This window comes from Penicillium roqueforti (assembly GCF_015533775.1).
Source record: "Penicillium roqueforti strain LCP96 04111 chromosome Unknown scaffold_18, whole genome shotgun sequence".
Classification (NCBI taxonomy): Eukaryota; Fungi; Ascomycota; class Eurotiomycetes; order Eurotiales; family Aspergillaceae; genus Penicillium; species Penicillium roqueforti.
The window spans coordinates 306,101-329,991 of record NW_024067582.1 but is presented as its reverse complement, the minus strand read 5'-3'; the positions used below and the strand labels follow the sequence as shown (position 1 = coordinate 329,991).

The following is a 23,891-nucleotide window of genomic DNA, read 5'->3' as shown; positions in this document are numbered from 1 at the left end:
GCGCGAATGTGTACTCCGTACACGGCGTGCTATACATAGCACTGGGATGTATATCTGTGACCTAAACAGTGTGAGACTGTTCAACTCTGCCTCTCAAAGATAATATAAATGCAAAGTCGTAATTTCCACATAGTGAAGATCTACGATCATGTGATCTGATCTGCCACTAGGCTGACGTCGGCTCCGATTCCCCAGGCTTTTGGCCACTCCTCCTCATTTCAGTGACAATTCTCCCAGTCTCGGCGCGCTTTGCATTATTTCGAATAAGCATCCTTCAAGATCGAGGGAAACTTGAAAGTATCAAAAATGAGTGACGCCTACGAACGCGAGCAGTATGTCCCCCTTTCTCCACCTTGTCCCATCGGATGTCGCTATGAAAGGAGTTATGCATCGATTTGAATGCTGATTTTGAAACAGGCAGAATAATGCGCTCCTCAATTCCCTCTCCTCGAAGGTCTCAGCTCTCCGGTCGGTGACGATTGATATCCATGATAATGCGCGGGATCAGGACACTCTCGACCATACGGTATGTCTTGATCAATCTTTCGCTAGTCCGATAATATTTCGCTAGTGCGATAATAATTGAGGGCATGTGTTTGCTACTTGCAGATACCTTTGACTGGCGCCTCGGTCGGGTTAACTTGCGACTGACAATCTTACCTTCTTAGACCGATGTCTTCTCCTCCTTCTCGACGAACCTCAAAGGTAGCGCTACTCGACTCACGCGGATGGCAAAGCAAGGCGATTCTGTGGCCGTGTTGAAGATTGCGGGCATGTGTATTGCTGCGGGTGTCGTTCTCTATATCATTCTTGGATGGATCTTTTGAAGGATTCTTACGTCTTTCGAACCTGCTTCTCCCTCGTCACCCTTTACCCACGTCCCCCTCGATACTCGACACCCTTGCTGGAACGAGACTCGTATCAAAAATACATAATCCGATGCTATCATGTTATTCCATCGTGCTGGGCTGTCTTCGTCTTACCGACCGCATATGTGTTTGGCTCGATTTCAACATGACATGGCACCTTGGTTTGCAGTGTATGCTGTGCCCCAGGATTTCCCCGTCGTTCTCGATATACTCGTCGTTCTATTTTCGGGCTGTGCCTGTTATAGACATTGTTCCTAAGAGCGTCGGCCACGCGACTCCCACCGCCTCCTTTGACCCACTCTGGTCAGCCCTGAACCCCTAGGTTCTCTTGATTGACGTCTTATGATTTGCAAATTGGCCCAAGACTTCTGGTTCTGGTCTCTTCCTTGGAGCAGCCGACTCTAAGTCTCATTGCGACTTGACATTTTCGCTTCTTCCCACCTTTCCATGTCATTAATACTGTGATTACTCGTGAACATAATACATACTTGGAGCCAGTCTCGCTGGATCTGCTCAGCCATGCTCTACTATCTCGTTGCGTAATTGAAGCGCACGATGGATCAGCTGGATATATATACTAGGTGGTAAATGCAATCCAGTGGCACATGTTGACATCACCACCAAGTGGTCCATTACCCCGGCTTGATATATTTAGATCAACGCCTAGATCTCTACTTAAAAAAACTCTAATCGACGATCGTGAGCTTGAGCTCATCTGCACCACGGTCGACCAACAACACTAACCAAAAACGGAAACCAGGTGGTATAGACCTCGGATACAATGAGAGGCCAATTCGGATTTTTCCTACTCCGGTCTTCTTGACATTAGTTACATGTAGCAGTTTACTATCAAATGAAGTGCATTTATAATGTTGAACGCTTGCTCTATTGTGTCGTGTGCCACATTTCCACGTGTCAATATCACAGGGCCGTTTTCGGCCAACATGTCTTGGAATGCCAACGTAAGTTCCGGTAACCAATCTCATCAAATAGTATCAGACTTGCAGTTTATTCGCAATCGGTCAAGGCCACTTGCCTCATTGGACCCCATTGTTTCCATGGCCACGACCCGATACAGAGGGTGTCATGCCATCACGGCAGCAACCGTCACCCTCGGTAAATCGGTTCTCATTAAACAGTCAGTAAACTTAGCCGTTGTTAACTAGTGCAGATATTAAGAAGGGAACATTCTTCACGGGAACCTGCCACTGGTACCATAGTACTCTCGATTGGAACATTATCGGCACCAACAGAAGCTACCTCTAGCTGTGAACTCATTCATCGAGATCCGGGAGTCGGTCTCTGGTGGACAATAAGGTAACCTTCGATGCAATGTATAGCCAAGCTGCACTTCCATGTGTCCGGCCTGCGCTTATATCCTTGTTGCCGAGGTAGCATTGGGATTCTGAATTCGAAGCCGGCTGTGATGAATAGCCGAGGAGTACATACCCATGACGGTATTCAAAGCCTAAGCGAAACAGAAACCAGCTCTCGTTTTCAGCAGCCGGGTGTAGTCGTCTCCCTAGCTTACATTAGCCCTCGTGGGTAGGTAGCTGCGACATACTCCGTAGCCGATGATATGAAGTCGTCGGGCGTTCTCGGGTATGCTTTGACAAGATCTTCCAGGTTTGACTTGCAATTGCACATGTTCTGTCTTTGGGGATGATGGATGTTTAGAATATGAGAGGATTGAAAAAGCCTCGGCTCTGTTGACATGAAGTCCGATCTATATGTTGTATATGATGTGCATCACACGCCAGATCTAGACCACGGGAACCCCCGAACCAAAAAGGCCCGAAGAAGACCCTGATTGCACCGCCATGTGAATAAATTCCGCTGTACAATTGGCCCAACCGAGGCCCTCGTAAGCCGTAAAAAGTCTTTTCCGGATCTTGGCAGGCGGTCGATCCACGCGATCTCTTTTAGTTCCCGCTCTAGACATTGCAACCTCCCCTGGCGATCACTGGAAGATAGATGGTCATACTCTACTTTGTATTCGGCATGAGAACTACGCAAAAAAGATATATAGCACTTGTTCTGCTGCGCGTGGATGCATGTAATAAGTACTTTTAGTATGCCCTGTTTATCAGGTTTCATAGCCGTGTTTTCTTGTGTTTTGTGTTGTTTCTTTCGGTTTTATTTGGTGGGTCAGATCTCTTACGATGTCTGGCTTTAGCAAATACTATTGGTACACCAAGACGCAAAGACCCCTTGACGTGCTTCTTATCTAGCCAATCTTGCAAAACATTAACCGAAGTGATAAGCTAGGCCCCCAGGGTCGAATGAGGCGTTTACTGATGTTCTGTAATTGGCTCAACTTGCTCTTGGACGTTGAACATGGAAAATGGCCTGATGCAAATCATCGGAATACATTTAGGGTTCAAGCTTTTACATGCAATGCTAGCCGTATATGTTGTACAGTGCGTTGAGCGGTGTAACATGCCTAGTTTAAGATTCCGACAGTGAATCACTCACGATGACGACATGCCTTCAATAATTACACCGATGTCTACTCCGTACCTGGGTATGTACTTCCAAGGTTATCTGCATTTACAACATACGCGTAAACAACGAGTCCCACATTATTGACTTTTCTTCGGCATGATGCAATCCAAGTGGACGTTCTGGAACTCACCGAAGATAATTTCACAGTGGAGAGTCTGTAAAAACTCACCGTCGATGATCTGCTTGGTGGGGCCGTAAGAAAATCTTTGAAAGTTGGTAGAGTATAGCTCTGACCCTAGTCATGTTGAGTGCTTTATAGACTTCGACCGTCCTAGCCGAGACCTCGTGATGGTGTCTTTAGCCAAAATGAATCTAGGCTTTCAGGGCTGGATCAAAAGATTAGATTAGAGCGGGTCGCACGCCATAGGAACGGGTCTTGTCCAGTTGGTATCAAAAGGAAAAAAAAAAGATAAAAATAAAAGTCAAAAACAAAGTTTCAGCCTAAATCCTCACACCGAGAAGCCCAGTATAAACACGGCGAATAACAACGCATATACTCGGGGAGCTTAAATCGGCACGCAATCGGGATTCCGATCCGGTGAAGCGGAAATTCCCGAGTTCCATATGTGGAAGGCATCCCGATCCCAGGGCTAGGCCTGCAGTCGGCTTGTACGATCGGGAGCAGGCCGAGTGCTGGCTTTCATGCACTGCACTTTGTATGTGTATGTACGTATGGAGTATATACATGTTACATGAAACACGACCGCAGAAGTGGGTCACATAAGGCACCATAATCAACAGTTTGTGTGTTGTTTGTCCGAGACCTTATCTATGTTTGGTTTTACCCTTCCAAGGTTAGGTGAAATCCCTCACAATATATCTGACCCGCTTTGAACCTATCACGACGCCACGGGCCTTGACAGCTAGGCGGGGTCTGGTTAGTATAGGCGGTTCCCGCTCTTACCGCAATGCTCATCAGGGACTCTACAATATAGTGATGTAAGTGTTGGGTTACAGTAGGCGGTTGGATCACAGATATTTCCGATTATTGCCGGTGAGATTAAGATAGGTCAAGCTTAGCAGGTCAAAGTCAAAGGTGGTTTCATGCATCAATGTGCATTGGGGATTTTCAGGCACGGTAACTACAGCTTACAGGAAGAGACGATCGCATTTGAAACTGTATTTGTCAGTGTATAACTTATCTGAGCAATATCGGAGTGGCGGCAGTTCAATGAATTGAGAAAGACCAAGGGTCCAAGCCCAAGGCATATTTTTTAACGAGTGGCGCGATCGAGACCCTAGTAGACAAGGATTATGTGTACCGTGACTGGTTAAATGCAGCCTTGCTAACTAGTATACTTTGTAGATCTCCTATTTACCATCACCAAAGTGGATTTTTTAGTTGACGATCAGGTTCTGAAGTATGAAATAACGCTGTTGTGTGACTCCATGGGCATACATAGGTACGTTGACGTGTGCATCTTCAGGGATCTTGAAACCATGCGGGAAGGGCGATCCCGAGGTATGTACGGAGTATGCCGTACAACATCACATGGCATGATGGATAAGCGTATGGGTAAACCCTAGACGCTATAGTTAGACCGGGGTGAGTTGTTGAATGGTTTCGGATGTCCTTCGTCCATGTCATATTATTTGGATTTTGTTCTGGATACAGAATCCCTTGCATTTGAAAGTAAAGAGACTAAATAGGCATCAAATAGTAACCACGCGTACGTACTTTGTACCTTGTAGGGAGTAACTATGTAGGGTCTGGTATGATAGCGCTGACGTAAAAAAACTAGACACTGATGGGTTTTGATGTGCTTAACCGGTTAAGATGGTTCTAAGGTTCTTCACAAATCTCACAAATCCTTTAAAATCCTCTAAATCCCACTTTTGCTCCAATTCTTATATTTCTCTTCATTATATGCCAAGCCAGCCTTACATCGCGCATCCGTGAGCCTATTTCCATTTAAGATTAGTCATTTCGCATCTCGGCACTGCTAAAGGCCCCAAAAAGAATAAAAAGGAAAAAAAGAAAAGAAGAAAAGAATAGGTCGCCGGAAACGGCACAACTCCACTGGGGACCCGTGAGTCGGACCAGTCTTGCGTATCTGGCCATGTTCCGGTAGATCAGTGATAGAGAAAAAACGGAAAAAATACCGGTGCCATACGCCAGTACGCAGTAACGCAGTACGGACGGAGTACACTTACTAGCCTTGATCTCTTTACTCTTGCCTCTTCTCCTTCATATTTCTATTCCCTAACTTCGTCGACATCTCCGCCCATTGCTGCGGGCAATTTCCAAATGGCTCTCAGCTTCTTTAGTAGTGGCGGGAGCGCCAGCAGCGCCAAGTACTTCGACATCAGGTGAGTGGGGGACCGGATAGCCCAGGCGAGCGACATATCTGACTTCTACAGGTTGAATGATGAGTATATCGTGTTCCGTGGCGGCGAACATGAAGCCGCCAGTGCGCATCTGCGGGGCACTCTGGTCCTGTGTTTGTCCGAGCCGCTCACCATTAAACACCTCCGGCTACAGCTGACGGGCATGTCGCGAGTTTGGTATGTGTCGCATTCCTAATTCTGAATCAACACCACTAACAAGCCATTTGCGCAGCTGGCACCTCCCCTCCAGCGCAGCCGCCGGTGGCCGAAAGTCATGGCGTGAACGTGTGTTCTATGAGAAAACGTGGAAATTCCGGGACCTACCCAAAGGAAAAACCGAGGTCCTCCCTGCTGGCAACTATGAGTACCCCTTTGATGTGGTACTTGAGGGATCCATGCCCGAGAGTGTGGAAGGCCTTGCCGAGACATGGGTGATGTACCGCTTCAAGGCCGAGATCGGCCGCAAGTACGTCAAGGACATTGTTGCGCGCAAACCGCTCAGGATCATACGAACCCTGGATCCTAGTGCTCTGGAGCTATCACATGCAATGGTAAGTGGTCATATCGGCCTGACTGGTAGATTCTTACTGACAACCCTCCCAGTCCGTGGACAACATCTGGCCCAACAAGATTGAATACTCCATCAGTACCCCGACGAAAGCCATCGTGTTCGGAACCGCTATCCACGTCGATTTCAAATTGATTCCCCTTCTCAAGGGTCTTCGGATCGGCCAAATTACGTCACAGCTGATCGAAAGCCACGACCTCACCCTCAATCCGGAAGACCCCGATTCCATTCGCAACACATACAAGACCACAAGGACAATCTTGAGCGACGAGCATGAGCTGGATGAGAATAACATTGAGATCATCGATGAAGCGGCGGAAGGATACCAATGCAAGCGTATCCTAGACATGCCGCAGACATTGACCCGCTGTCTGCAGGATACAGACACCAAGGGGATTAAAGTCCGCCACAAGCTGAAGTTCCGGATTCAGCTGCACAACCCCGACGGCCACATCAGCGAGGCGAGTAATAGTAGAATCCCTGGCCATTCTTCTGACAGGCTAACATCTCAATGCAGCTCCGGGCTACGCTTCCAGTTTCGATTTTCATCTCGCCACACCTTGCCATCGACGACAACAACAACCTTCTTGGGCAAACCCCTCGATCTACCCGGATCGCCGTCGATGAGTTTGCGCACCAGGCGCCTCCCCTTTACGGTGAGCACACATTTGATCAGCTGTATAGCGAGCTGGATCCCAGCGGCTATCGCACACCAGGCCCTGCCAGTAGTCCGGGCACGCCTTTCACTCCTCTCAGTCGCAACATATCCACAGAGAACCTCGCCTCCATGAACGCCCTGACCAACACCGATATCTCAGCTTCGGCACTGCACCATCGTCTCACAAACCTGAACGCAAGTCCGCTCCACCATCCTATCACTCCCGGTGCAGTCACTCCTGGCGAGGGCCTGCATGGATCTCAATCCCCAACAGACGGAATCCCAATTAATCGCCAATTGGGTGTCTCTAATGACTACTTCGGAACGGCTTCCGGATCGAACCATGGCAGTCCAGAACTCTCTCGTCGGCCATCCGACGAAGTGGAGCCCGAAGCCCTTCCCTCGGGCATGGCAACTCCCTTCCACCCCCAGTACGACGAGGTAGAGACTCTCAGTCGGGTTCCCAGCTATTCGACTGCAGTGCGCTGCGCCGTGCGTCCCCGTGACTCTGGTCTCCCCGATTACAATGCCGTGATTGCTAGTAGCCTCCCCACGCTACCAGTCCCACAGTCTCCCCAACAGGCTCATATCCGCAGCGGCCGTGCAACCGGACCGGGAACTCCCCTAGAGGTGCAGAATCGCTCCGGTTACTTCAATTCTCGCGGCACCAATGCTGACGATGAGGAACGCAGACTTAGAATTGCGCAAGCTCGCGCCAGAGCATGAGATGTGGCCACGGAATCCTTCGATCCACCCATGATCTCCCGCCTTCACTTTCCATCAAAAGTTCTCCTTCTGCATCGGTGCTGGACACTGAGACCCACGCGAAGCGCTCTATCCCTTAACCCTTAGCCATTTTCTCTCTTCATCTTCTCCCCCCATCATGTTCTTTTTCTACAAGCGATCATGGTCCCCAGCATTAGCTCCCCTTTTCAAGCCTCAGTCCCAGTCAATCGGGCACTTCTCATCCAGCATTGTTCTGAATGTTTCTACCGTCCATCAGCGGCAACTTCCCATCTCTTCTTACTTCTCATTGCCTTTTCTCCCAACATCTCCTTTCCTCTGGCGTTCGATCATAGACGGGCAGGAATACTTTCATAGACGGTCACGGGTGTTTTGATCTTTCTTTCACTTTTTTTTTTACCTTACGAATGAGATCCGATATGAACGAGCTGCATGACATTTAAATATGCCTATCAGCACGAGCCATGCATATGAGCCTTTGACGCATGTACTTAATTACTTTGGTCGACGAGATCAAAGTCTTCGATGCTCAACAGATTTTCCATCTTTACTGATGATATCATATCCCGATTAGGAAATTAGCCAACGATCTTAGGTCATCAATGAACCTGCGGGCCCAGCCCGGCCCAGGTGGCATGACTCTGCTTCTTCGGTCGAAGGTCAAAGGTATTGTTCACTTGAGATAGACATTGGAGGGGCTATTGGTACATGGCTTTTGCCACTTTCGATTATCGACAAATTTCATGTTCTTCCTAGGCTCTAGTGAGTAGGTCTGGCCAGTACCCTGTTTTGGATAGTAAGCACAACTTGGCGCCTCGAGTTCATATGTATACATTGTAGTGTAGAGCCAAGGTATTGCTACATTTACGTTCGACTTGACACGATAAGGTTGGAAAACTTGAATATTTGGGTGGATATGAAAGCCACAGCATCGAGTACCCAGAGTAAGGTCCCGAGGTCTAACAGGTTACAAGGGCACAGTGACCTCATTGACATTTGTCGATCGGTTAAGACTGCACTCTCGCCTTCATTTTTACCTACAACAGAAAGATAATATCCAACATAGTGGAAACTGTTGGCCCATCAATTCCGTCGCGTAAGTCTGCTCGTCCGCAATGATCGATCTCTACTGACTAGTCCAGCCATAGACTAGCGCTCCCCCACCCATCGGCCGTGGTCTCACACCAGCCACCGATGCGAACATCCCTATAATTCGTTGTTTAAGCCACATTATCAGTCGTCAGCTCTGGTTTTGACGCGGATAAGATAACTTCGACTTCGGTTGATCATTGTCGACGTCTTGAATTAGGCCTTACCCCGCCGTTTCTCCGCGACCATGTCCACTCCAACGAGCCCCGCGGATGTGAAACTGCCTCAGCGGTCTAACACCGTGAGCAGCTCCTTCACTCGTCGTACTTCTCTGAGTGACGATGAGGCTATTCCCGACGGTGATAGCAATGAGGTTTGTATCCATGGTGTCCTCGAAGAAAAGAAGTATATTGGACTGACGATGTATTTGTTTCCAGACTACTAATCTCCTGCTTGAGCGTCTCCGAGCATGGAAGCATATGTGCGGATATCTCGAGGATTACTTCTCTGCTACCGCCAAAGTGCAGAAGTCCCAGTCCAAGGACTACGAGAAGATCTTGAAGGTCAGTGGTTAATTCCTATGGGTGATACCCGGCACTGACGAAGAATGGGAATAGACCGTGAACGAACCCCTCAAGGAGGCCCACCACTTCAGTACCAGCGGAGGCGGCGTGGCTGGTATGTTTGAGAGTATTCGCTGCAACACCCAGGGCATGGTTACCATGTACCTAGAAGGCGAAAAGAACCTAAAGACCGGCGTTCTCCCCACCCTCGAGCGTCTCCACAAAGAGATCAAGAACAAGTCCAAGGAGCTGAGCTCTGGTGCTAGCAAGGGAGCTAAGGCCGTCGAAAAGGCGCGTAACCTGACGCAGAAGCACATCGAGCTTCTAGGTCAGAACGCCGCCTGCTTCGACGCCGCCGCCGGCAGCAAGATCGAGCCGCACAATGACCCGTACCTCCTCAAGCGCGGCATCAACCACCGTCTGAACAACCAAGTAAACGAGGAGAACAACCACCGCCAGGATATCCTCGCCGTGCAGAACTCCTTCCAGCAGTTCGAAGCACACGTCCTGCAGACCGTGCAAGGCACCATGGAGCAATTCCACCTGCACATGAACGGGCAACTCGAGCGCCAGCGCGCCATGTACGCCGACATCCTCGGCTCCGCGCAGCGCATCCCACCGGACTTTGAATGGATGAACTTCTGCGTGCGCAACGACGCAATCCTGGTCAACCCAGACTCGCCCCCGCGCTCCTTCTCCAGCATCACCTTCCCGAACATGGAGCACCGCTCCACACAGCCGCTCATCGAAGGCTCTCTCGAGCGTCGCTCGCGCGCCCTCATCAAGGGCTACAGCACAGGCTACTACGTCGTCACCCCGGCGGGCTATCTGCACGAGTTCAAGGACAACGACGATTTCCGCCGCGACCCTTCCCCGGAGCTTTCGCTGTACCTGCCGGAATGCGTCATCGGCTCCATTGACGGCATCAAGTTCAACGTGAAGGGCAAGGACGTTTCCAGCGGCAAAATCGGAAACGCCTTCCACACGAACACCGAGCTTAGCTTCAAGGCCCACACCCCCAACGACGCGGAGAAGTGGTGGACCGTTATCAAGGAGGCTACCCGCGGCCCGGTCGCCGCTGCCCCTGCTGTGGCACCCACGCTCGCTTCTCCCACGGCGACGTCGGCCGCCCCTACCTCGCCTGCTGGCATTGCTAGCCCCGCCCGCAGCGTGTCCGGCCAGGGCCTGCCGCCCACTTACGCCGAGAAGGAGATGGAGAAGACCGAGGCTGCACAGGCTGCTGCTGCCCCTCCTGCTGCTGCCCCTGTTGCTGCTGCCCCTGCTGCTGCTGCCCCTGCTGCTGCTAGCCCGACTCCGGGACTTAGCCGCACGGCTAGTTCGTCTAGCCACTTCTACACCTCGCCCGGTGGCTCCGCTGTGGAGAAGTCGTGATATAACCTCTGTCTCGTTTAGGCATATATATTTAAGCTTTTTTGGTTCTGTGGACTTTACCCCCCCATATATACTCAAATAACGCATGTGCATCTCGTCAGTTGATTAGGGTGTAGCGCCCATTCATCCATCCGGAGAGCGAAACATACCTTGTCGACTGGATATATACCTCTAATGAATTTCTTTCCACGTTAAAATTGCAAGAATCAGATATCAGCGCTAACTGGATCGAAGATCCTTTAACTATCAAATACACAAAGCAGGCAGAGTTGTATCGTCAAATCATATCATAGCCTATGCTGGAAATACACATGGGCATGGGCTAGCTAGATAATCCCAGCAAGCTTCGCGGCATACATGTTCATTGCCTAGTATCAGAAATCCTCAGGACTTTCCAAGTCATTCAGCTTCTCCCCGAGGAAACGTCCTAGCGCGGCGCATTTAGACTCCAGCGCAAGCAAGACGGCCGGCGAGGCAGAGAGGTTCAGGCTGGCCAGACGCGCAAGATCAGCGCTGCGGTCAATCTCCAACTGGGGGTCTCCGTGACCGTTGTGAGGCGCGTCCAGAGACGCAGGTGCGGCAGCCAGTGCGCGCGATATATCACCCTGTGAGTCCTCAAGCGTGGGAGTTCCATTACCTACATCAGGTACGGTGTCAACTGCAAGGGAGTCGGCGTTGGTGCCGCCGTTCGGCTCCAGTGCGTCTAGTTTGGATGGGCCGACGGCGGCCACGAGGACTTTATCCGCGATCTGGGTTACCACGGCCACGGAGTCGTCAAGTTCGAAGACGATCGAGCCTACATCGCCTAGAGACATCGACTTGGCGGTCACGTAGGATGAAGGATGGCTGGCTGGGTTGACGCCCGTCAAGTTCCCGCTTGAGGCTGACTTGGCGTAGCATGTGTAGGCGGCGCCGTAGGTTGCGCTAAGGTTGCGCAGTTGGCGCGAGGAGAGGGAGGAGCCGTGGGCGAAGACGGCGCCGTTTGTTGCGAAGACACTATAAATAGATACAGTCATTAGGTGTATCTTGTGGTGGAAGCACAGCTGGCATACATGATCGTTGTGATCTCTGGCGGGGACAGGTTGTCTTCCAAGAGGTCGCTTAGTGCCTCCGCGTCCAGCATCTTAATATCGGGGAGACCGGGAATCATGGTGTCGGTGTTGTCCTGGCCTACCGAAGGCGTGTATTCCTCCACCTGGTTCGAGGGTTCCTCCTGCAGTGATACGCGATTTGCTTCCGCAATGCAATCTTTCGGTGGTGTCCACGAGCAGTCTTCCGGGAAGAAGAAGCAGTTGTCGCTATAGGCCTCGTCGTGATGGTCGTATTCGATTGGCTCGTCGGAGTAGTCCAATAGGTTCTGAGCAAACTTTGTCTTGTGACGGGCCCAGTAAGGCAGAAAGTTCGGTTCGAAGGGAGATTGGGAGATAGGTAGGGAAAAAGTTGTCGAGGAGCAATCGGATATTGAATCAGAGAAGGGAACTGGAGAAGGTTCGCATTCAGCCATCTTCACACCCATGGATGCGGACTGGACACGCAGAGACGACAATGTGGGATATGTTTAATTCCCGCAGAAAGGTAAAACGAATAAACAGAGGGCACGAGGGAAGCAGGTAAGCTCTCATGCCATGGGCTTGGCAAGTAGATGAGAGGGAGTAAGGGAATACGCAGAGATTCGGATCCGTCGACTCGACGCGCATTGGTCCAAATACAAAGTCACGATGATTCCAATCGCGTCTGATGGTACACAAGAAAAATCAGAGCAACAGAGCTTTATGAGGCCTGGTATGACCAGCAGGTGTCATGAGGTGTGTGTGAGGCGGCTCCGCAATGGGAGCACCATGATCGGGCAAGTATGAAGGAAGCGTGCACATGAGCAGAGACTTGATTGGGAGAGGTAAAGGGGGGATACATGAAACCAAGAGCTAAGCGCGGCAGTAAAAGAAAGTCGGAAATTAAAGAAAAGAGACGGGATGCGACACGAAGCCGGGAATGGAGGCCAATGGTAGGAAAGGGATCAACCGGGAGCGGGGGGAGAAAGGTCTGAGGATCATGCAAGAGGATGTTCACGAACCTGGTCTGCGAAATGTGGTAATCGGGGAATTCGAGGGGTTCGAGGGGTTCGATGTTGGGAGTTCGGAGGTTGAGTTGGGAGGAAGGAATTGGAGATCAACTTCCCCGTTGATGTGGAGTTCCCGGACGTTTTAACACCGAGGTATATATACGGCTGCATACATATGTCGACCTAATAGTGTAGCTATCTTATGTGTCATTTGATTGTTCAACTCGGAATTGTATATTATTACATTCCTATATTGCAGTTCATTATTAGCCGTACCTAAATTGTTGATTATATATGTACTTGTACTCCGTACAGGTTTCAGATTGACCACATGCTGGACGCCTAGAAGTATTAAAAGTGATAGACTAACTCACAGAATCTAATTGGTCTCAGTCATATAGACAATATGCTCCTAATTCTATAACTTATAAGAGCTACCTAGGTATAAGAGCTATGTGGCACAACGTCATGTGCCCCACACTCTCCTCACGGCTGACAAAAAGCTCCTTTGCCCCTCTGTCTCCTCCCCCAATGTTCGCTCGTCTTTCTCCTGGGGTCCTCAGACAAAGATCCTTTGTACCAATCAGTAGGCTCTATTCAGATCCAGCTCACGGCCCAATTATTGACCAGTTACCAGGATCCCTAGCAACCATGGCTTCCGATCCTTCCACCTATAAGCTCAACCGTTCGTGGACAGTACTTCAACATTTTTCGACACAATCACTAACACAATGGGCACATTATAGACACGATGATGCGGGTCAAAGATCCGCAGCGATCGGTGGATTTTTACAAGTTCCTTGGCTTGACCTTGGTCAACAAGATTGACATGCCTGAATGGAAGTTCTGCAACTACTTCCTGGCGTATAACGGCCCCGCCTCTCTCCAGGGTGACCGTCACTGGACTGATCGTAATGCCGTTCTGGAATTGACTCACAACTATGGCACCGAGAACGACCCCAACTACAGCGTGGTGAACGGAAACACAGAGCCGCACCGTGGCTTCGGCCACATTGCCATCTCGGTTGACAACATTGAAGCCGCCTGCAAGCGCATTGAAGATGCCGGCTACCCCTTCCAGAAAAAATTGACCGAAGGCCGTATGCGACACATCGCCTTCGCTAAGGATCCCGATGGATACTGGGTTGAGATCATCCGTCGCGCCGATGAGGATCTCAGCACCACCACCGACCCTGGTAGCTATCGACTGAACCACACCATGTTGCGCGTGAAGGATGCCGAAGCCAGCTTGAAGTTCTACCAGGAATCCATGGGCATGACTTTAGTCCGCACCATTGAGAACCCAGAGAACAAATTCAATCTGTATTTCCTGGGGTACCCCGCATCCAATCCCGATATTAAGGAGGGTAGCAAAAATGGAGTGGCGGAGTGGGAAGGTCTGCTCGAGTTGACCTGGAACTACGGCACCGAGAAGCAGGAAGGCCCTGTCTACCACAACGGCAACACTGAGCCCCAGGGTTTCGGTCATATCTGTAAGTGGATTATCATACAATTTCTAATTGTTTCTACAAGAGTTCCTAACTTGACATAGGTATCTCCGTTGACGACCTCCCGGCTGCGTGCGCCCGCTTTGAGTCTCTGAAGGTGAACTTCAAGAAGCGCCTGACTGACGGGCGGATGCACAACATCGCATTTATTCTAGATCCCGATGGATATTGGATTGAGGTGGTGCAGAATGAGGGAATAAAGCGCACTTCAAACTGGTAGAATATAGAAATACAAGCCAATGCATGTATATCAATTTCCAGTCCTGCTTATCCTCTACCGGACCCTGCCCTGCCTTCAGAACATTTTGATCTCGGGGGGCAAGAAATGACGGCTTAATAGCATGATTGGTTCAGAACCTTGGAAGCAAGCCACCCGACCAAACTCACATGGATTTAATTGCACATATTTCAACCAGAACGCCATGAATTATGTATAGTCATATGTAACCCCCCCTTGGGCCTTGGCTAATGGGATAACCCTATCCTCTTTTGATATACGTACTTGCCTGACTTTTGAATACCGCCTTCCTAATATGGTGCGTCCATTGATTCTGCCACTACTACGTAGTAGGTACCGAGTACGGAGTATTTGAATTCAGTTTATAGTCATCAACTTTTATCATATCAACTACTTCATCGTTAACAACTGCTTCAAAAACCGCTTCAACAACTGCTCTGTAATTATCAAGGGATTAAAGCATGTAGGGTCGAATTAGCAGTGGAGGGGGGTCATTGTAACCATCCGCTAAACGATATTGTGGGGTAAGGTGCTGCTTTGGGTATATCAGTCTGAGTAATCAGTGCCATAGTGAGCCCTCATTGGACCTCCGCTTCATCACGTGGGGTATTTGAGCAGCTGACGGACTCTGAAATTTACCCAGTGAGCCTGACTCTGAGCGCCCCCGTAAAAGCGCAGAGGAAATATGTCACGGTGACCTGGCCCAGCTAATGGCTTGACAATGAGAATTTCGAGAATTTCGAGTTTTGACGCGGGATGAATTCATGTGATTTCACCCATTTCGTCTTATTTGCGGGGATACATCGCCACACACCATTGGAGCAAGCCACAACCTCGAGCTTCAGAACTCTTGGAAGAAATCCTCGAGGACGTGGCCTCGAAATTATAAACCATGTCGGCTGAGCCAGAGAAAACGAAAAAGGCACCCCGTAAACATGTCACCACTGCCTGTGTGCCATGCCGGGAGAGTAAAATCAGGGTATGTGCTCTGAGCTTGAGTCAAAAAATCCTAAATGGCTTCAATCATCTAATGTGCCTGCTACCAGTGTGATGGAGCCACTCCTAACTGTCAGAATTGTCAGCGAAAGGGAAAAGAATGCAAATACCAACATGGAGACGACAAGCGCAAGTAAGTACCTTGTTCAATGTGCGGAAGTGCCTAAGCGACGAGGCAGACCTCATAGGCATACACCACTTCATGTTCTTTTGCTAATATGAACTAGAGTATCTCTTCGGGCCTCAACGGAGCTGTTCTCCGCCCGCATTGACCAACTTTGTCATTTTATCCAGGAGCAGGGGCTGGTGCCCCCGCCAATGAATCCAGAGGATGAGGCTGGCATGAACAGGGTTTTAGACACCCTCCAGATCCCGCGCGGATTCCCTCAAGCCTCAGTAGTGGCCGATGAAAAGCGACCGGCAGATGATCCAACGGCCTCTGGGGGCTCAAGCAAATCTCCGTCCCAAGATCCACCTGTCGTAAATCCCAAGGGACAAACCCCGATCACCAATTTGGTTGCTTCCGGCGTATCCCCGGCGCAAGATACTATGTCTAATGGAAAGGCACCGTCGCCCGAGGGCTGGAATCCCTTTGGATTGGTACCGGGTGCTTCGGACAATCAAAACTTTGTCCATTGGGGCTTTACTTTGCCAACAGCCGAAAGTTTGGACACTATTTACGCCAATCTCAACGGCGGGCCGAGAGCCTCTGCAATGCCTAGAATCCCCCTCAACGCAGAAATGAGTCCGGATAGCTACCAGCTTGGCATGGATATGGCCCAGCAGCCGGGTGTTCTGCTAAGCCAGCTACCCCACGGCGGAGAAAATGATTCGGATAGCGGCGAAGAGGACGAAGCTGAAAATGACGTTATTGAGCAATTGTCGCACCGAATTGGCACTTTGAAAATTGCGGGTGATGGCCATCTGCGTTTCTACGGTGCCACGTCCAACCTCAATCTGGTGGATGTATCTGCGACACAGCAGCGGCAGCGGCCTGACGCACGGACTGTGCGCCACGATGGTCAGGATATTTTAAATCATCTCCGGGTTGGTCAACCTGTGGACCAAGCCCTGGAAGATCATCTGGTGGAGCTATATTTCACCTGGCAAAACCCTAGTACATACATTGTCGACAAAGAGATGTTCATGACGGCACGAACGAAATGGCGCAATGAGCTCGATGATACTCCGTTCTACTCGGAGGTTCTAACTAATGCAATGTAAGTTCACTTCATTTTTCGGTGCTGAAGGAATTTGCTGACTTGTTGCAGGTGCGCGATCGGGAGTGCCTTCGAGGCACGCTATCACCCCACATTCATTACTTTCCCCAAGTCTCTCTCTGAATTCTTCGCAGACCGGGCTAAGGCCCTTCTGGAAATTGAACTCGACTCTCCTTGTGTTGCTACTGTCCAGGCCCTTGTCATCATGAGCTGCCACGAAGGCGCATCAAATCGTGATGCTCGAGGTTGGCTGTATAGCGGTAGGCATATATATCTTGAAGATAGGAGGCAAGTAACGCTCATTGGCTAATTGCTTTGCAGGGATGTCTATGCGACTTGCTTTCGATCTTGGTTTACACCTAGATATGACGACATACGTGAACAAGGGCGAAATCACCCAGCAGGAGGCCGATGTGCGCCGTGCAACCTTTTGGGGAAGCTATGTGGCAGACCAGTAAGTTTTCGTGGTTTTCATACCGTCAATATCTCTAACAGTAACTAGTTTCTGGGGCTTCTACTTAGGCCGCCCGTTCCGCATGAACGCCGGAGACATAGGTGTTTCAAAACCTGGATCTGCTCTTTATCCTGAAAAGGAACAAAACTGGCATCCATACGGCCATCAAGCTGCTCATGGGCTATCTCAGAACGGTCTGAGGAACCCAATGGAGCTAATATGCAGGCAATTTGTCGTTCTATGGGAGATGATATCCCCAGTTGGTCATATTTTGTATGTGACTTATGCATATTATCCAGCACAGTGCTAACAAGCCTTTAGGTATGGATGTTCCGACATCTCTCGGCACGACCTGCAAAGAATCTGCTATCAAGTGACGGAAGATTTGTTTGCCTGGAAAGCAAATCTTCCTTCTAGCCTTCAGATTGATCTGGACGATGATACATCGCCAATATTGCCTCATTTGATGATGCTCCAGTCAGTTTGTTTCAATATAATAGATCCCCAGAATCATACTAACAGTCTCTTGCAGCATGCAATACCACCAGATCATCATTTTCTTCCACCGCCCATGGCTTTCCAAAAGCTATATCCAGCCCCGCAGCCCTCGTCAAGGCCCCGGGTATCACCATGCGCGGCGCATGTGCGTGGAGTCAGCCACCGCCATCGCACGACTCCTCCAACTCTTCGAGAAACACTACACCTTCCGCCGCATGAACAACCAAGTTGTAGCGATAATATTCAGCGCAGCGCTCATGCTTCTCTTCGTAACAGTATCCAGTTCTCCAATGAGTCCAGGCAAACAAAGTGACAGCCCGACATACCCCCGCAGTCCGGAAATGGTAGCATATCTCAATTTGTGCTTCCGGGCTCTCGATGAACTGGGCCAATCATTCGACAATGCCAAGCGCACCCGCGACTACCTTGTTACACTCCAGCGACGTTGGCAAGCAAACATGCGCCGATCCGGCTCTGCGGCGAAACGTCAAAACAGCAGTGCTAATCTGGCGTCGCTAGGCTCGCAGAAGCCGTCTACACTGCACAATAGGGCTGCCAATGCCCAAGGAATAGATGGCTCACGGAAAAAATCCCGTTTATCTGTTTCAGAGGTCCCTCCCAATATGCAGTCAATAGCACCTGTGGCGACCAACCAATACTCCCGCCTCTCACAGCAAGCCATGCCTCCTCATCACCAATATCATCAGCAAAGCTCTTATCAACAACAAGCCCCCTTTCCCGTCCCCGCTCCCGTCCCCGTTCCTGATTCCCAGCTAGGCGATCTAGACTGGATCCCCAACTCAGACATGCGTCTTTTGTCCGAGACTCAAACTAGCAACGCACTGAATGGCATGGGCCAGGTTCCTTCTCCTTCCTTCGCCGAGGACCCTAGCATGCTCTCAGAAATCGCAGACATTGATGGATGGTGGACATCGGAAAATTACACGAGAACCTCAATGCCACCATGAAATCATTGTTGGATGAATAATTACAGCATTGCAGAGACTCAATCCTTCGAGTCTGTCAAATTTGTGTTGCCTGGAAGATAGAACGGACATCCTATGATCGAATGATATACACCACTCCAGGCATGGAGGGCGTTCACATAAATGTATTATTATTTCCATCTTTCAAAACTGGGGCCTTTATGAATTCTTTGCATGCGCAATTTCAGATGTAACTTCGATGCTATATGCATTGCAACCGATTTTAATCTATATCCTCCAATGTTCCTTGGAACACATTCTTGAACCAGTCGCCCACTTCCTCTCCCGCATTATTATCAGTACTCCGAATCTGAGATAAAGTAACTCTCCGCTCCCCAACCCCCTTCTCCCGACCCCAAAAGCAAGCCCGCCGCATAGTAGAGACCATCTCATCAGCCTGTCGAGCAAGAACCGTAGACCCATGACCACCATCTCTAGGCTTCTTCTTTTTCTTTGGAGAGAGAGAACCAGAAGCCAATTCAGCACCATCCTCTCTCTCGAACACCCGGACCCAAGGCAAAGCCATTTCCAATCGCCCAATGCCATCCCCAGGTCCAGACCACGTATCCCCACTGAGCCCATAATCCATACCATACGGCGGCCAACGCGAAAGAGCCTTTCGGCGCCGGGTAACAGTAGCGCCAATACCACCGGTATCGTCGGAATCCATATCGGGACACTCCCAGGTCGACCCGTCTAATGCTGCGTATTGATCGGCGGATGTCGTGCCCCGCGTCTCCTTCAGTACGGGGACGGGATACTCCGGCCCCGTAAGATACTGCGGGAACGTGGGCGGCACATCCCGGCCCGCAGAGCGGAGGAAGAGGATTGGCGAGGCGAAGGAGTCGAAGCAGCGCTCTGGGGTTGAGAAGAATTTCGAGCGGGCTTGGAGGAGGGGCACTAGGTCTGGCGGTGCTGTGGTCTTTCTCCTTGGCTGGCGCTTTTGCGTGGATGCTACTCTTGACTTTGGAGTGGTATTATCGCCTGCCTGTGTTTTGGGGTTTGTGATAGTGCTCTCGCGCGTGCAGTACTCATCCAGACCGGGCCAGTCGCAAATTGGTTCAACAGCGGCGATGGCTCGGATGGAGCGCGCTTCGGTCAGACCCAGCATAAGAGCTAGAGAGCCTCCGATATGTGTGCCGAAGATGGCTAGTTGCGCTGGGCGGAGGTGAGTTTGGATCCAGTCGAATCCGGCCAGTGTATCGTGGACTGGGGTTGGATATTTGTAAGAGGTGATTTGGGGGTTGCTTGATCCCAGAGTTTGGTCAGGGGCTTCAGATTGCTCTTGCGAGATAGAGCTTTCAACTGAAGATGAGGGAATATATGTTGGTATCTCGCCGAGACGATAGTTGACGGTTACTACCACTGCAGACGCAGTGGATGCTAGGACATGCTGGGGTGAGGCCAAGGAGTTGGTATCACCAGTCCTTTGGTGATCAACTTCACTGATTTCATGATTTTGAGGTGCGCTCGTTGCATTTCCCAGCAACAAAGGTCCAGGGGGAAGGTAGAGGATTACATTTGGGCCTTCTGGAGACAGCCTCTGGTGGGCGCTCGGTCGCGTAATTCTGGGGATGTAGTTAGCATATATCACTAGGGCTTATAAAAATATACATGTTTACTTTAGAGAAATAGCCCCATTGTTTCCAAGAGGAAGGGAAATTGTTTCATCGGTGCAATCAGATGAAACGGTCGAATATCGCGAGCTTCGGAAACACGCGACGGAAATTCGGATAGCTCCTCTGCTGCGACGCAGTAAAAGGGCTATACCACGGGACGAGTAGATAATACCTCGCATAGCACTATTACAGCATGCACTTGATGTTTGATAAAACTTGTCAAGGAGGGTTGTTGGCCTTGCTATCCGAAACCAATTGATGCCTGAATAATATGGCCATCTCCGTGCTATCAAATTGCTTCGACGACCGTATGTCTCATCTTGATATAATTCATTACAATCTCAGTGTTATAGCATTCTATTCAAAACTAAGCTAATCATGCAAAAACGCCAAATTTTCATCGCTTGACAATTTAAAATGAAACAAAAATACCGTATGCACTATGCTCTAAATAAATAGATGACTGATCCAAGAGTCCCTCCAGGAATATGAATCTTGCCGAGAGGCAGTCGCCGACGTCGCCGACGCCGCAGGGTCGTCTCGGTCGAGAGGAGCTTCAGTATCATCCTCTGGCACAGGGCGCACAACCTGCAGACTCAACATCGGATCCTTGGAGTAAACCCGCAGTCCGACCACACAGACGGCATTCCACGGGTCAACAGAAGGCTCATCATGACCTACCGATGGAGGGTGGTTCTTCACACCCGTCTCGTCAGGAGGCATGTCGAGATCGCTGTCAAATTCGAACCCTTCTAGTAATTCAAGATCACCCTGATCAAGAGTCCCTGTAGCAAAACGAGCATCTAAACTGGCCCGCGGAGAGTCGGCTCTACGTCGCCAATCATTGTTTGCGTGTCTTGCGTGCAGGCCCTGGCCGCCGTTGACGTAGATGCTCGGGATAGAACCGTTGACGCGGCGGTCACTGTTTTCACTTGAGATGCTTGAAACGTCGATGGCAGAATCTTCCATTGGTTTCTCTACCAGAATTTGGCTGGGGACATAATCGCGTTCGAAGTTGTGATCGTAGGAGCTGCCGCTGGGGGTGCGTCCGCACCTTGCTCGCATCCGCTCCTGTCGGGCGCTTAGCTTTTGATTGCGAATCCAGTCCTTCTGCATCTTTTCCTTAATCTCGTCTCGAAGCTTTCTCCGCTCAGCTGCTTTGAATCGCTGCTGCTCCCGCTTTTCTTGGTGTGTTTCGCCTACCAGTCCCTTTGCATGCGCGAGGTCGTATGAAAGGCCGACTTGCACTAGTTTCTCTCTTCTCGTCGAGGCAACCTGACGGACAATTTCCTCGGTCGAGTCTGCATCTTCGTGGCGGAAAGCTGTGATCTTCATCAGGACGTGATAGTGACCGGGATCAAGGTCAATCTCGGCGTTCACAGATCGGCCCATAAAGTGGCTGCTATGGCTGCGCACGAGATAATCTTGTTCGCCTTCCTTCTGCAAGCGGAACTTGAGCACGAAGCTGTACTTGCCGGCTAGTCCTTTGAAATAGCGCGTATCAAGCTGAATCTGTCAGCCACTACACAGGAGCTGGGGTAAATGGCGCATAACGAACCTGGGATAGGACAATGACTACCGGTCCAGTCTTAGTCACATCCATCATGAATTTAGTGCTGTGATAATCCGCGGACCAGGGAACATTCAAGGTAGTCCATTGCTGGGTAATGGTCCATTCAGCTCCGAAGAGGCGTGTCCGATCGAAGTGCTGGTATTTCCTGAGGAGATCTTTATAAGAGATCCAGAAGAACTGGGCCAGGTCAGCGTATTGAGTGAAAGTGCGATCGACGAACACCTACACCATCATTGCCAAATTTATGGCCAAGGATTTTCATCCACTCGGGTGTCCATTCTTTGGATCCATCACCCCATGCACCGTGCCATTCTTTGCGACCCCATGGGTTCCTAGGTGCTATGAGCCTCTTGATCATTTCCCTTTTGACATTCATGCACATACCTCAGTCGCAGTAACCGGTGGCCGTCAATCTCCCGGGCTTCCATGATGGAATAGGAGTGACCCTCCGCGATACCCTTTCGATCCCTTGGTGGACCCCGGTAATTAGGATCTAACCAGTTTGAAAATAGGCCTGTCCCACAACCAAACAGGAATTCTGTGTTGACTTTCATAATTTCCTCGGTCCAAAAGCGGTCCTTGTTCAGGATATTGCTAGATAAGACCTCAGACGTAACGCCTCCGGTGAGATCCTCGATAGCCTCACCAACAAATCCACCCTCAATCGCGGAATAGTCTCCATGGGCCTTTGCGAAGGCTTTTTCTAGAAGAGGTAGCCACGTCTCATTGTCGTCGACGCACTGTGCGAAGTACAGGGCCCGCGAGCCTGTCTGCCAGACTCGCCGGTACTCTTCCTCCGTATCAATCCGAGTTATGTCGTCCCAGATGGGTCGCTCCTCCACAGACTCATCATAGTCAGCAGCGCAAAGATATAGTTTGTCATCTATAATGCACTGTTGCCACTCGCCGTCTGATGATTGAAGTCAGCATGGTTCCCAGTCTGATTGGGCTCGGAGTATACGCTTACCTCGATGGAAAACAAATCCATAAATTCCAACCTCTTGATCGCGAGCAACACAAATCTTCTTGATGAGCTCCTCCTTGTTGCCCATGGTGCAAAGCGCAGCCATGAGCCAGCAATCCCCATCATATCCCTGCCGCACATCTGACGCGGTAGGTCCGTTAACAAAGAACCGCGGATTTTCAAAAATTTCCTATATGAAAGTCTTCAGCAACCTGCAATCTGAACACTCCATGGCATATCATTTCGAACTAACAGTCACTCTTTTCACGCCCCGGGGTCTCATCTGCATATTTGGTTTATCCAATCCATCGAGATAGTGTCTCCGGCCAGACTTCAGGTCTAGCTCGATATCAAAGTGTGGGTCCGAATATCTCTGATTCATGCGCTCGCATTCCTTGACAATACGGTCGACGGACTTTTGACATTCCTGGCGTGCCTGCTCGTACGACTTGACAGCCTCGTGGCCCTGAATACGGCCGCTGGGAACATGCTTGGCCCGTGTCCGTGCATATGGATTGTCCGGCAGCACCGTATATACTTTGCCCGGGTACTTGGTGTTGAATTGTTCCCAGAATTGCTTGATGGATTCCTGGGGCGGTTGACAGCGTGTACGGGGCGGTCGACTGTTTGAGCGCGAGGAGCTTGGTCCTGCTATGGCATAGCCCATTTCGTCGTCGAATTCCATGTCCTGCTGTCTCTGGGTTGTTCTTCGCTTGGTTGGGGGTTTTCGGTTTTTTGGGGGGGAGGAAGCACAGAGGTGGTAATTCTCAGGCGGCTATTTCTCTCATATCGCACTAATCACTCCGCAATGACGATCATAGATGAAAATAGAAACACGGATTCTGTTCTTGTTCTAAGCGCTGGGATGACATTCCCGGATTTTCCCCTCACGCGGCCACTCCGAACCGAGAACATCACCTCAGCCTTCATTCCCTCGTATTGATCAGCTTATTAGGCCTGATCTTCGTAAAAGCGTTCATTATAGGCTGAATGTGCATTGTATCAGCGGACGAACGAGCGAATCTGACAGCAAATGGTGCTTTCGGCCCCCACCTCGATT

General features: G+C 50.2%; 9 protein-coding genes across 9 annotated transcripts; 6 read left to right on the top strand and 3 right to left on the bottom strand.

The window, feature by feature from the left end:
• Window positions 1–306: 306 nt before the first annotated feature.
• LCP9604111_6721 (SNARE domain- containing protein) lies at window positions 307–827 on the top strand (the record flags this gene model as incomplete). Its single annotated transcript, XM_039074674.1, has 3 exons — window positions 307–332; window positions 418–526; window positions 669–827. 3 exons carry the CDS (start codon window positions 307–309, stop codon window positions 825–827), a joined length of 294 nt encoding a protein of 97 aa, XP_038927360.1.
• Window positions 828–5,622: 4,795 nt separating this feature from the next.
• LCP9604111_6720 (arrestin family protein) lies at window positions 5,623–7,626 on the top strand (the record flags this gene model as incomplete). Its single annotated transcript, XM_039074673.1, has 6 exons — window positions 5,623–5,684; window positions 5,736–5,879; window positions 5,935–6,253; window positions 6,306–6,731; window positions 6,788–7,558; window positions 7,621–7,626. The coding sequence occupies 6 exons, from the start codon at window positions 5,623–5,625 to the stop codon at window positions 7,624–7,626; spliced, it is 1,728 nt and encodes a 575-aa protein (XP_038927359.1).
• A 789-nt stretch (window positions 7,627–8,415) lies between these two features.
• On the top strand, window positions 8,416–8,884 carry LCP9604111_6719 (uncharacterized protein; the record flags this gene model as incomplete). Its single annotated transcript, XM_039074671.1, has 3 exons — window positions 8,416–8,434; window positions 8,654–8,768; window positions 8,815–8,884. The coding sequence occupies 3 exons, from the start codon at window positions 8,416–8,418 to the stop codon at window positions 8,882–8,884; spliced, it is 204 nt and encodes a 67-aa protein (XP_038927358.1).
• A 124-nt stretch (window positions 8,885–9,008) lies between these two features.
• LCP9604111_6718 (PH domain protein) lies at window positions 9,009–10,716 on the top strand (the record flags this gene model as incomplete). Its single annotated transcript, XM_039074670.1, has 3 exons — window positions 9,009–9,134; window positions 9,199–9,324; window positions 9,379–10,716. 3 exons carry the CDS (start codon window positions 9,009–9,011, stop codon window positions 10,714–10,716), a joined length of 1,590 nt encoding a protein of 529 aa, XP_038927357.1.
• A 374-nt stretch (window positions 10,717–11,090) lies between these two features.
• LCP9604111_6717 (uncharacterized protein) lies at window positions 11,091–12,232 on the bottom strand (the record flags this gene model as incomplete). The annotated part of the gene is made up of 2 exons (XM_039074669.1): window positions 11,091–11,712; window positions 11,769–12,232. The coding sequence occupies 2 exons, from the start codon at window positions 12,230–12,232 to the stop codon at window positions 11,091–11,093; spliced, it is 1,086 nt and encodes a 361-aa protein (XP_038927356.1).
• A 1,074-nt stretch (window positions 12,233–13,306) lies between these two features.
• On the top strand, window positions 13,307–14,503 carry LCP9604111_6716 (lactoylglutathione lyase GLO1; the record flags this gene model as incomplete). Its single annotated transcript, XM_039074668.1, has 4 exons — window positions 13,307–13,361; window positions 13,413–13,460; window positions 13,522–14,268; window positions 14,328–14,503. The coding sequence occupies 4 exons, from the start codon at window positions 13,307–13,309 to the stop codon at window positions 14,501–14,503; spliced, it is 1,026 nt and encodes a 341-aa protein (XP_038927355.1).
• A 910-nt stretch (window positions 14,504–15,413) lies between these two features.
• LCP9604111_6715 (transcription factor domain-containing protein) lies at window positions 15,414–18,657 on the top strand (the record flags this gene model as incomplete). The annotated part of the gene is made up of 8 exons (XM_039074667.1): window positions 15,414–15,500; window positions 15,568–15,650; window positions 15,745–16,737; window positions 16,789–16,997; window positions 17,059–17,191; window positions 17,240–17,464; window positions 17,513–17,668; window positions 17,724–18,657. 8 exons carry the CDS (start codon window positions 15,414–15,416, stop codon window positions 18,655–18,657), a joined length of 2,820 nt encoding a protein of 939 aa, XP_038927354.1.
• A 241-nt stretch (window positions 18,658–18,898) lies between these two features.
• LCP9604111_6714 (uncharacterized protein) lies at window positions 18,899–20,473 on the bottom strand (the record flags this gene model as incomplete). Its single annotated transcript, XM_039074666.1, has 2 exons — window positions 18,899–20,243; window positions 20,298–20,473. 2 exons carry the CDS (start codon window positions 20,471–20,473, stop codon window positions 18,899–18,901), a joined length of 1,521 nt encoding a protein of 506 aa, XP_038927353.1.
• Window positions 20,474–20,741: 268 nt separating this feature from the next.
• On the bottom strand, window positions 20,742–23,516 carry LCP9604111_6713 (uncharacterized protein; the record flags this gene model as incomplete). Its single annotated transcript, XM_039074665.1, has 6 exons — window positions 20,742–21,800; window positions 21,853–22,044; window positions 22,094–22,199; window positions 22,252–22,777; window positions 22,835–23,021; window positions 23,085–23,516. 6 exons carry the CDS (start codon window positions 23,514–23,516, stop codon window positions 20,742–20,744), a joined length of 2,502 nt encoding a protein of 833 aa, XP_038927352.1.
• Window positions 23,517–23,891: the final 375 nt, after the last annotated feature.